This window comes from Egretta garzetta, unplaced genomic scaffold (assembly GCF_000687185.1).
Source record: "Egretta garzetta isolate BGI_Z169 unplaced genomic scaffold, ASM68718v1 scaffold486, whole genome shotgun sequence".
NCBI classification, from domain to species: domain Eukaryota; kingdom Metazoa; phylum Chordata; class Aves; order Pelecaniformes; family Ardeidae; genus Egretta; species Egretta garzetta.
In genome coordinates, this window is record NW_009260126.1 from 1,902,880 (window position 1) to 1,915,869 (window position 12,990).

Genomic DNA, 12,990 nt, shown 5'->3' on the forward strand with positions numbered 1-12,990 from the left:
ATGTAAATGTGGGGGGCGGGGGGGGCGGTTAAAGCAGGCACCGGGCAGAGAGGGGGGCTGGCGGGGGCTGCCCCGGGAGGCCGGGCGGGGGAGCTGTGGTCTTGCCTGTTGATAGCAGGGCATTTAACGAGGGTACAACACACCACGGTTTGGGTCTTAAAAGTAGTCATCCCAGCGATTTCCTCTGCCTATGTTAAAACCGGGAGGCAAATCCCGATCAAACCTGCACTCAGTAGCTCGCTTGGTGGTTAACACCTTCCCCCCAAAATCATAGCGTCCTGCCTTGCATGATGGCAGGGCAGTGCCCCACGTTCCACCAGTGAGTGTGGGCAGCGTTGGTCTCGCAGTTTTAGGAAAGGTCTTGAGAGGAGAATGCATCAAAGTGTTCATTTGAAAACGTAATGCCTCTGGGCCGAGGTGCAAACTGAGCTGAAGGAAAGGAAAGGCAGAGAATAAGCTGTGATGGAGTTTGTTTGTGGCAGAGAACAGGGAGGTGGTGGGAAGAGACTCGGACAAAGCAGAAAGCTGTGGCTGTAGCAGGATGGTGGAAGCGGGGAAGTGACATATTTTCAAGTCGAGAGAATGTGGCTTTAACGCACTGCAAGGTGGAAGGGATCTACCCACACGTTTAACAAATATCCTTAATGCTACAGAGACTATACATGATGTATGGTTGGTGCTGGACCCTTGGTCTGGACCCAAGGTGATGGCAGTTCCTTGGTACCAAATATTAGGCAGGGTTGCGTTGCTTCTAATGCTCAGGAGATTGGAAATTGCTTTTGTTGTGACTCAGAGGCAGGATGAGGAGCAGCAGCAGGTTTGTAGGTTGCTTAGGAGTCCTCTGGAGCCCAAGATCTCAGTGCAGAGAGGGTTGTGCTGCAGATGGCTTTACCAACAGCTGGGACATGGAGGGGTGCTTGGTCCGAGAGGGCAGCCCTGCCAAAAGCAGGGAGGTGAAGAGAGGCTTGTGCAGGAACTGCTGGGACATGGCCAGGAGGATGAGAAAGGAGATGGGTCCAGACAGGAAAATGGCACTAGGGCAGGGAGGGGTGACACTGGTGTGTGTGGATTCCTTTTGATAAGCTGCTTAGCGGGGTGGGAGATGGGGGTAGGAGAGGGAAGCACAGGGCAGTGGAGAGCGGGGCTGGGGTGGGCTGGGAAGGGGGTGCCTGGGGTTCATTATTCATCACTGCTGTGGAGTCACAGCTGCAGCAATTAGGAGGAAGAAACTGATTTTGTGTGGAAGTGTTGTCTTAAATCTTTATCAAATGGCTCCAAATATGGTGTTGGGTCTAATTACCAAATGCAATGGTGCTTACATTAAATAACAGTCCATAATGGCTGCAGCTGCCCTCTGCTTGTGCTACACATCAGTTGTGTATTGCCTCTCATTCTGTGAGGCTTGTAAGCTGCTAGAGGTGAGATGTGTTTGGGTTTGTGATGGCTGGTCCATATAGCTTGAATCTGTATCCATCACATATCAGAGTCGAGCCAGAGTGTGACGCTATGGGAAGAGTTTTCTGCTGTACTTTTGTTACCTCCTTGTGGGAAGTTTGAAGATCAGTACATTTTAATGCAGTTGACTGTTACTGGACACAAAAGCAAGAAAGATCTAACAAAAGCTCTCTCCGGTGTTTTCTGAGGGCTAATTCTGGCAGGGCTGGATCCGAGGTGCTTCTCACAGCATTTGCAATGTGCCCACCCCTCCTTTCTGCTCTGTACGTTAAGCTAATGTATAGCAACAGCCATATTGCAATGCCTGTAAATTCCTCAAGGCACCTCCCCTGCCCTGGGTGGCACTGGCCTTTGCCGGTGCCCGTTTCTTCCCTCTGCCTGTGTGAGAGGAAAACTGTTGCATCAATAGCCTCTGCTGCTGCCTGTCGCTCCTGGTTCCCCTCTCGTCCTACATGTGTGCTTGCAGCCTTGCTGTGGAAAGGCCAAAAGCTGCCAGTTGTAGCTGTTACAGGCATCAGGCATCCGATCAAAGTCTGAACAGGTAAGATGGTAGAGTAACAGCTTCAAAAGTTGGGGGGGGGAAACACCCAAACCATTCCAGAAAGGAGATGGCAGCCTGAGAGCAAGGCTCTTCAGTTACTTTACAGGATCATTCAACAGGACAACCTGCCCTTTAAACTTCCGCAAGTCAGTGTCGTACAAAGACTGAACCCTTAAGGACACATTGGGGTGGGGTTTTTTTTTTTGAGGTAACCTGCCTTTTCCTTGTGCACCAGCACACTCCTTGTGGCACCGAGTAAGCAGAAACACACTTGCTCTTGGTCGCTCTGAAAAGCTTATCACACTAGATAGTGCTCATAGTGTTACTTTGATTCCTTAAATTACTGGAAGCAACTTACATTAGTGACTTAAATCCTAGGAACAGCAAATAGCTTAATCTGAAAGCAGCCCAGATTGGAAGCTGTTGTATGCTCCACAGAAGAGGTTGAAGAAAAGCAAGCCTGATATTATTTTCATTTATTCTACAGGCATCTGCAAAGCAGTTTATTACAGCCACTTATTTTAAACCAAATATTTTATCATGAGATAATCACTTTATTACAGGGAAATATTCCTAAGCATGTAAGTGATGTATTGGATAGCCTATGATCATCCTCAGTTGATACTCATCTTGGCAAAAAGCAAGCTGCTTCTCATTAAAAGCTGCTGTCAGATGTGTAGATAACTTGATCCAGCTGAAGTCAGGTAAGTCCATACCCATCTTCAGTGTAATTCCTACCTGGATGGAGTTTGCGCTCAGTCCTACTGCTGGCCAGTGTGCCTCAAGGGTAGCTGCCATAGGGCTAAACCACAGTTGGTATAAAATACCTTGACTTCCCATAGATGTGCCAGTTTGACCCACCAAATGTAATAGGTTAATATATTCTGGAGGTAGTCTGCTAACAGTCACATGGGGTGGAAGGTAATTATTTCTGATTGCCTACTGTCTGGGCAAAGCAGGAGAGTGATAATGCTAAATCTTCAAATGTGGAACAAGATTTATCAAAGCCAGTAAATTGTCCTCCTGCCCGAGAGTGAAAGGACTAACAAAGCTTGAACTGCAGCAAGGGAGACTTTGATCAGCAAAAAGCAACAGGAGCTTCTAGAATCTGTACCCTACCATAATTAAATGCATTAATAAATCTTTTTAAGAGCAGGACTAGACAAAGCGTGGACCATTTCAGTTCCTAGCTGGTCCTGCCATGGCAAAATAGGATCAGGAGCTCCTGTTATGCCACCCATGTGCCCACTTCTTGCAACACCATATAGGATGGGTACTAGTACCTGAATAATGAGTAAATTTTGAATCTTGCATTTCACTAACGCCTTTCCTTTGTAGGATTACACAATTTAACAGTACCTTGTAGTTACAGAAGGAAAACTTGCTTAAATGTAGCAGTTCCCATCAATGGCTGCGGCCCAGGGATATTAGAAAGATGACAATATATTTCATTTACTGTAAGACGACTTCTGGTGCTCTCCCTGTTTGAGGTTACCTTCTTGTTCATTGCCCCTCCCCTGGTCTGCCAATTCTCATAAAATACTGATTTTGTTTTTTTTAGAACAAAGGCAAAATACAATTTAAATATTTACACCCTACTTCTGCTGAGCACTGTGATGGTCCTCTGGGCTGCTCCTGGAGTAGGAAAGAAACTGAACTGGTTATACCTTGGGGATTTGTTTTAACCAAGCAATGTTTGCATCCATTTAACTGGCAGCAGCCTTGAGTTCTGCCTTCTAAATACAGTGTGTGACAGTTTGTATTCTAAGGTTCACTGAAAATTTTACATGTTTAATTGAACATGAATCCAACCAAACACAGTAATGCTTGACAAGAGAATTCATTTGACTTCATCAGCATTTTCAGGTTAACCAAACTTTGTGCTCATGTATAATTATGGCAGTAGATGGAGGTTTTAGCTGTTGGATTTGGTCAGTACTGGTTTTTGATCACTGTAGTGAGTATTCTGTCTAAAATGATCAAGCAGTGAAATAAACACACTGGCATGTCTGTAAAGCTCACACCTTGCAGATCTTTTCTCAAGCTGCCTGGTCCTGAGAATTTTACAGGTGTTGGCAGCATTATCACAATTGCAAATAATGGCAGTTGAGAACACAGATTTGGGAACAGAGCTTTAGCTGGTGCAGTGATCACTAACATTCTTATGTAAAAGTGGCTTTGTTTGGGTAAAATTAAAAATATCTAACTGGAGATAAAATTGCTCTTTACATCTCCCTGATGACTGGAGAAAGGCAAATGTTGCACCCATCTTCAAAAAAGGCAAAAAGAACCATCTGAGGAACTGTAGGCCTCACAGTGTCACTTTGGTCACTGGGAAAACTATGAAGGAAGTCACCTCAGGACTTAGGTTTGGGTACATGCAGGAGAGGGTGATTGGGAACAGTCAGCATGGATTTACTGAGGGTAAATGGTGCCTGACTCGCCTGCCTTCTACTTTGTGGGCAAGGGAAGGAGCAGTGGATGTCCATCTCAACTTTAGCAAGGCTTTCAATGCTGTTACAGCCTAGGTAGTTGGACAACCACGTGGGCAGAAAAAGCGGTCAGATGTTCAGGCTCAGCATCATGGTCAATGGGCTAGACAGTGCCTGGAGTGGGGGGACATGGGGGCCTGGCCTGCAGCCTTCCTGAGGCAGCAGCGGGGTGCCCTGCCAGTGGGTTTGTGGATGACACTGAACTGGGAGGACCAGTGCCTATGCTTGGGGCAGGGTGGCTGCCCAGAGGGGCTGAGACGGGTGGGGCAGGAGCCTGATGCAGTTCCACAAGGAGAAAGGCAGAGCCCTGCGCTGCCAGGGCAGAAGCCCTCACTGTGAGGGGTCGGGGGGCAGCTCAGGTGCCTCTGGGCCCAGGCAGGCATAAACACTGAGCAGAAGCCAGAACAGGCCCACAGCCTGCAGGAGAGGGGAGGGCAGTCCCCTCCTCTCAGCACACCGTAGGCCTCATCTTGACTCTTGCCTGCAGTTCTGGGTCCCCTATCCATCCCCCTGCAAAAGGAGGATGGCTGCCAAACCAGAGCAAGTCCAGCAGAGGGCTGACCAGAGGGCCTGGGGCCAGAGCAGCTGACAGGGCTGCAAGGCTGAGGGACAGGGCTTGTTCAGCCAGGAGAGGGGAGGGCTTTGGGGAGACCAACATCAGCCAGCCAGTGCCTACCAGAAGTCATCAGGAAAATGAAGCCAGGCTTTTGACAGCAGTGCATGAGCAGGAAGATGAGACGCAACAGGCAGAAGCCAAACAGAGGTTATGCTTTTTCACTGTGGGAGCAGTCAAGCATTGGTAGCACAGAAAGGCTGCACAGTCTCTGTCCTTGGAGGTTTTCAAGACCACACTGAAGAAACACCTTTCCAAGAAACACAGTCTGACTTCACAGCAAGAAGTTGGACTGGTGAGCTCCAGGGGTCTTTTAGCAGGAACGATCCTGTAACCCTATGACACAGACTAAGACCAGCAACAGGTAGCTGAACAGCAGCAGGACCTGCTATCCCACCTTCAGTTACCAGATAGCTACTGTGCTCTGGTTCCATCCTTTATCGGACTGTATGAGGCACAAAGAAACGTGTGCATGTGTTTAGAAAGCAGTGCTGTTCTGAAGGAATTCTGTGACCCAGCAAGCAATGAAGCGTCAGGGTCCAAAGGTGTGTCCTGCAGAAGGTGACTGTGAGAACAAGTTTTTCCTGAGAAGTGAATAGGACCTGGAAAGCTCAGAAAAAGGCAGGAGGAGAAAAGACCTCAGAAGAGGCCAAGAGGAGTATTACAACTCTTGTTCACACGTATTAAAATTAAACTGGGTTTCTCAAGAAACCATGGCAGGTGTCCTCATGTTCTCCTTCAGCTGGTAGAGAAACCAGTACGCATGCAGAAAATGGTTGTCCAACAGCTGTTCTGCATTAACATGCAGGAAGTTACTAAAGAGTCAGGAGAATGCAGGTAATTCCTTAAGTTGTTTATTTATCATTGAAGAAACACACAGCAGCAAGTTCTGCATTGGCTTCAGTATGACCAGATAGTTAATCCTTGTTACCGCACCCCAAAACTGAAGTCAACACAGCCATTATGACAAATCACTTTTTTTGGAAAGGGAAAGAATTGACCCTGAAGACAAAGAATTGGGGGAAAATTCAGCAATTTCTCCAAAACCACACATTGTAAATATGACAATATTTATAAATCCTTGGAAGGCATGAATTATTCAGTAATGGAAAAAGCAGTTGTGATATTGGCAACAGAAAATACATAGCCATATGCTTACCAAAACACTTAAATTGTAAAAGCTTGAAGTTTTGTGGTTGTACACTGCAGCAGCATACGTTACTGGAACAATAACTGCAAAATGGCCTCGTAGGTGTTAGGTATTCAAGTAAATCTACAGAAAATATCCCAGTGTAGCTAATGCTTATAGTTATTACTCATAGTACTTAAATTTAAACAACTTACTGAATTTAGATAGTGATAAAATACATCTCTCAAAAACCGCCTGCCCTCAAAGATACCTATGTAAAAGAGGGCTTTTATATTTTTTCTAATTTTTCTTTTTGGCTAATTAAGAAAACCGATTTAGCTCTGCTTTTTCAGTAATTCCACTGTGTGAACAGGGGTGTTTTTAAATGCATGTTCTGTGGCAATAATACCCCATTCCAAATTAAGAAAGACTAAAAATAAAAAGGCCAGCCTGTTTTGGTGCGAGATAGAAGCATTACTCAAGACAACTGTTGGGCTTGCTTCTTTTTATTTTAGCAACAAATGACCCATGAAATAAGCATCATTTGAAATTTCAAAACCTGGCATTCAATTTCCAACCTTCTGCTGTGAGTTTTGTGCATGATCAATCTATATGAGTAAGTAATTCAAGCTCATGCTTTCATGTTACCTCAAAACATTTGTTAAAGAATTCCAATTCAGAATGTTTATAAGCACAAATATAATCCATGGACTCGATCAAAACAAAGCTAAAACATTGGTTAAACTCTCTGATTTCCACTTAACGTCGTACAGTGGTCCACCCTTCTTCATCTGTCTCATTCTTAGTACGGCGAAGGGGCTCACGCTCCTTTTCTGTTTTCCAGGAACCTTTCTCCTTCTCCCCATCTCTTTCTCGATCTTTTGATGCTGGTGGGGGAGCGGAAGCTGGAGGAGCAGCAGCAGCAGCTGATCGCCGAACTGTTTCACGTTCTTCTCCACGGTCTTCCCTCCTATCATCAGCACGCCGCCATGAGCTTGCTACAAATACAGAAAGACAATAAAACAACCTTTGTCATGCTCCACCAGCAGCCCGCAAGAGTTTAAACAAATATGCCCGGCACCAACAGTCTAATTTACTGATTCTCAATCTTGCCAAGAGGTAATATGGTGATGACAGCCAAACACACAGTTTAATTTTATAGTGAACTAATGGACAGGAGCTACTCAAGCCTCTTTTCAGATGCAGGATTGTTGTGAGCAACTCAGGTGTCACCTTTAAAACACAATAACCACAATAAGAACATTCTATTGATGTACGTGGTTTTATGATACAAAAATATATTCTTGTATTATTATCAGAATTAAAAGCGCAAAAGCATCTCCTTAGAAATGACTGAACCCTGAAAACAGAAAAATCCTAACTTAAAAACACTTATGGAAAATGTTTAGGTGTTCATTGTTTCAAAAGACAGCAAATTACTTTCAGGCCTACTGAAATCAGAGGTATAAATGGCACTGGATTACAAGACTCCACTGGTAACTGCAGTCACCATCCTTTACTATACAAAAAATTGTTCATCCCCACCAGAAGCATGCTAAGAATTCTACTCCAGCGATGCGTGAAGAAAGCTGTGTCAAATACCAAACCAGACAGTCAAATACTAAAACTCATTGATGAATTAAAACCAATAAATCTCCGCACTGAGAACTCCCAGCCTTTCCGCCAAGTGAAGTCCCGTATGACATGTTCTGTTCCAGTCTGCTCCCCGAGACCACCTGCCTGCCGGCACCCTCCTGTGTTCAGGGAGCGCCCGCACTCAGGGCAGAGACCACACGAGATTCTGAATGCGAGAACGCCAGAACTGGAAGATGTGGTCTCAGGCTAAATGTATTTGCTGTTACTGTAGTTTTAGAACACAGCAAAAGGATGAATAAATGTACATAATTAAAACAGGTGAATGTATGTAATTAAAATAGGTTATTCATCAAAATCAATACCATTAACAGTGTGAAACCCACAAGACCTCGTTTGGAAAGATTTCCCTCACATTTTATTGGTTTTAAGAAATGAGCCAAAATTACTTTCTGGGAAGTCTATCTCGATAATTTAAGTACAAGAATTTCATTCACCCTGAACATAATCCTACTATGAAAACTGCATACTTAACAATGTTATCCTTCTACTGCAGATGCTACTATGATAGAAAAAAGTACAACTAAAAAAAGTTAAGACTCAAGGGAAAATTCTCAAGTACACCAAAGCTTCTTTCTATTACTTTGCATACGCAAAGGGAGTTTAAGTGGCTGAAAATGTAACATCCCCATTTTACTGCATCCTAGCACTGTTAGAGTTACACAAAGGCCCTATAATAAATGTAAGCCTTTAGGAACACTGAAATAAACATACGTTCTTCACGGTCAGATCTGAGTGGTGGTCCTCTTCTGAGGGGTGGGTCTCTGTCATCAGCACGTCGATCTCTCATGTCACGACCACCTCTGTCCCATTCTTCACGACGACTTGAATCCCTCCAGCTAGAATTTTCCTCAGCTGGTCCTCTTCTCCAACCAGCGTCATCCCTTTTGCCATTCAAAACATAAAGTAAGATTAAATGTTAAAGATTGTACCTTCGCTATGGAAAGAAGCAATAATAAATCACAACGCAGATATTTTCAGGCCCAATGAGTCTCTATTTAACATACTGGCATCATGCTTCAAAAACCTTTTCTGTTCTTCTGGAGCCTAACATGAAATTCTCTTGGTAACAGGTTAAAAAAAAAATTAAAGCAGTGAAGCATTTTGGGATTCCTTCTGTAAACAGTTAATGTCATCTTAAAAACAATGAACCAAAAAGCTCCTAAAATGCTAACCTAAAGTGGTTAATTTCATACAAACCTACCACTGTTCCTTTCACTAGGTGATGTCACATTATTTCTTTATCAGCAAGGCATTTATTTTTTTTTGTTAACAGAAATGTTCTAGAAGTATTTAAATAGAGAAGTCAAACCTGGGACGCCTGAAACGATCGTCTCGATCAAAATCTCTCTCTCTGTCAAATTCACGGTCTTTCTCATTTTCATCACGATCTTTGTCTCTATCCCATTCACGGTCTCCTGGAGGTCTTGAGTCTCGGGGAGGCCCCCAGCTGTCCTCACGAGCCTTTTCTCTTTCTCTCCATCCCCCTGTAAGTAAGAAACACAGTCAAAGGAATTTGTGGCTGACCTCCGATCTCTCTGTAGAGAAAGAATCCTTTACTTCCTTCACAGAAACTCGTTCTTCGAGTTTTGCTCCCTGAGGATCCAACTCATGCTTGTAAAAAGCATGCACACTGAGTGGGAGCCATAGACTGCTTAATATAAAGACAGTAATATATAAGTCATCCATCAGGACTGCCTGTAACAAAAGGTTAGCAAAGCTGATTGCACCCTGCATTTTTCAGCCAGAAACCATGAACTCCTCAAGGGTCTTGTGCAAAACAAGTGCAGGAAGACAGCAGATTCCTTCATGAAAATCTACAAGTGAGATTTTAGGCAAGCGAAGTTTTAAAGAACTCACTGCTTTTTAAAGCACTATCATTTTCCATCCACTTGCACAGTGCATCCTGCAATAGTGTGCAGTTATTTATGAATGGGAGTTCTTTATTATGCAGCCTGCTTTTTCTTTAAATAGGAAAATGAGAAAGCTTTTGGAGTGCAAGTATTGAGATTTATGATAACTTTTCTACGGGTTTGGATTACAGAATTAGTATAGTTGATGTGGCGCCTGTGAATACATAAATCTCAATAAAAAGAACCAGGAAATCAAAAACAAATCTAACATCTAAATGTCATCAACAGTTCTGAAAATAATCAGAAACAGTTGTAGTAGTCACCATCAACAAGACTTAAGATTAGATATAAACTTTAAAAGAATAGGGTAATTCAGATTTTAAAGGGACCTCAGAAGGTCATCTAGTCCAAACTCCAGCTCAAAGCAGGATTTTCAAGACAGACGCAAAAGCAAAAAAGGAATGGCAAAACCAGGAATATCTCAAAAAAAGCTTATAAAAACCAGAGCAATCGGCATTACTATGTGACTTTTAGCTATCTTCCAGGCAAGCAATAAACACTGCTGCATTTTTTTTTTTTTTTTAATTCAACCAAATTTGAAGGTTGAATTATACTAAAGGAGTGTCCGCATTAACCAGAGTAATCCAGACATTTTCAGAGTTGATTCTTCCATCTCTGGCACCAAGTACACTACATCCATTACCTACTAAGTTAACACATGCTTTGGAAGGAAGATTATCATATTACTGTGTTTTACCTGGTTTACCAAATGGTCTCCAAGGACCTGGCCTTGAATCATCACTGCTACGCCACGGACCCCTGTCATCATCTCGTCTGGAGAGCCTGTCATCATCTGTGCTACGCCACGGTCCCCTGTCATCATCACGCCTTGACATCCTTTCGTCATCCATCCCACGCCTGGGTCCTCTGTCATCATCCATCCCTCGTCTGGGACCCCTGTCGTCATCTGCAGCACGCCAGCTGCCCCGGTCGTCATCCAGCCCACGTCTGGGCGGCCTGTCATCATCCAAAGCCCGTCTGGGTGGCCTGTCATCATCCATTCCACGCCTGGGTCCTCTGTCGTCATCTGCTGCACGCCAACTGCCTCTGTCATCATCCAAGCCACGCCTGGGTGGTCTGTCATCATCCAAGCCACGCCTGGGTGGCCTGTCATCATCCAAGCCACGCCTGGGTGGCCTGTCATCATCCAAGCCACGCCTGGGACCCCTGTCATCATCTGCAGCCCGCCAGCTCCCTCTATCATCATCCAAACCACGCCTGGGCGGCCTGTCCTCATCCAGTCCACGTCTGGGTGGCCTGTCCTCATCCCCTTCACGCCTAGGTGGCCTGTCTTCATCCCCTTCACGCCTAGGTGGCCTGTCCTCTGTTGTTTCCACAGAAGGACGCTCCTTTTCTTCTGCAGCACTACGTCGGGGCATATCATCCCCTCGTCGGAAAGGTCTTTCATCATCTCTTGCTTCTCCTCGACGCCAATCTCTATAAAACCATAGGGAAATGAGCAAAAAGTAGAAGCTGATATCCAGGAAAGCTTTACATATTAAACAGTATTGATCAACAGTATCAAACCCCTCAAGGCCATTTCTGAATGTATCCACTTGATGTGTGGTTGCAAACACATTTACAGAGCTTGCCGTTTTCAAATGCACATGTTCCAGTTGCCTTCATTGCTATGGGAACGTCACCATCCCTACAGCTTCAGTGAAGACTGAACAGTTTATTATCTCCTTCAAACCTACAGTCTGAAGAGGATAACTATAGTCCCCTGTTGGTTATCTGCCGCAACACAACAGAGGAGAGGTTTGGCTTCTACACCAAGCCTAATCTGACAAACTTGAGCTAAGTCTCAAAGAACCAGTATTAAAAAAAATTCACAACCATCAAGTAGGTATCCCCCTTCTTCACACATATGCCAACACTACAGTCCAGTCCCTGTTTTCATATGTTTTGGCATGGTTCCAGCCGAACAGATTTGCAGTACTTTCACTGACAGCATCCACAACTAGATACGGCAAGACAACGCAGTAAACTCATGACTCAATCCACTGGTATTCCCTGATGGCAAGCAGGGCACGCCAGGCTCTGGCAGGCTATGAGTGCTTGCACAGACTCTCCTTACTAGTATGTATGTGGGAAGTAAAGAATTGGTGAGAATTTTCCCTGGGCTACTGAGTCATCAGTTCATCCCTGAAATACATTTGGATTTGTAACACTGAAAAGATCAGACACTGCTGAACAACGGTTAGAGCCTTCCACTCTTGTCACTTCTCCCGACACACCATTTAGTTTAATGTCTACACTTATTTTACACTTATATTTAGACCATAAACCTTGGCTTTGTCACCAGATTAATTTCTTTATTTCAGGAAATTAACCTTCCTAAGCTAGTTCCTCAGCAATAAAAAGAAACAAGCTCTATGTCATAGAGATGTACTGGTACCTGCTTCTTGGCAAGAGAAGAGAAACTGCACTGGAGCTGAATCTCATGGATTGAAAAAAAAACCCAACCAAAACAAAAAAACCAAATCAAAACCAAACCAAAACACCCCCACAGATTTAGAAATGTACTATGCTACTAAAATGTAAACAAAAGAACAGCAAGGACTTGTAGGACTCCAAGCAGTGAGAACAAAGACGTAACAGTTTGTGACAACTCTAGAGCATCTCAAGATTTTTGAGGTATTGTGAGCAGTGTATTTCCTAGTTTTGGAAGAATAAGGGAAAATGCAATTACCATTGAGCTGTGAGAGAAAAACAAGATATGGAGATTGTTAACTTCCATTTAGACTCAAATTGGATAATCTCCTTCAAAAAATCTGATTATTTTGATGTAAGAAAACATGTAGGGAGATGGTTATAAAGTTCATTAAATGAACTAGTATTTAATTCATTCATACCTAAGTACTGTTTCAGGGTTTTAAGACTTTAAAATCTGTTTTTTGACCTATTACTTTTAAACTATTACTAGTCTAACTTTTAAACTATTACTTGCAGATGGAATTATTCCTCTGTTGTTTTTACATTTTTTCCCATTTGACAACTTTAGCATTCACATTTCAGCTTTTGTCCTTCTCTCCCTCTTAGAAATCCTAACTCCCACTTTAAAAGTTTACCGCAATTAAGAGTCAAACAGCATCTGATAAATTAGTAAGAACAGAGGGATGCATAAATATTACTGAATGGCAGAGTCACTGGTAGTAATGCAATCCAGTTTCTATTACATAACCCATTTTTCA

At 43.7% G+C, this 12,990-nt stretch overlaps 1 protein-coding gene across 2 annotated transcripts in view; it reads right to left on the minus strand.

The window, feature by feature from the left end:
- Positions 1-5,958: 5,958 nt before the first annotated feature.
- EIF3A (eukaryotic translation initiation factor 3 subunit A) overlaps positions 5,959-12,990 on the minus strand; it is a 29,655-nt gene continuing 22,623 nt past the window's right edge. For both annotated transcript variants that reach the window (XM_035896879.1, XM_035896880.1), the window contains 4 exons: positions 10,494-11,233; positions 9,196-9,370; positions 8,598-8,767; positions 5,959-7,228 (listed from right to left, as the gene is read on the minus strand). In XM_035896879.1, the coding sequence (XP_035752772.1) occupies positions 6,990-7,228; positions 8,598-8,767; positions 9,196-9,370; positions 10,494-11,233 (1,324 nt within the window). In that variant the 3' untranslated portion in view covers positions 5,959-6,989. The remainder of the gene's footprint in view (positions 7,229-8,597; positions 8,768-9,195; positions 9,371-10,493; positions 11,234-12,990) is intronic.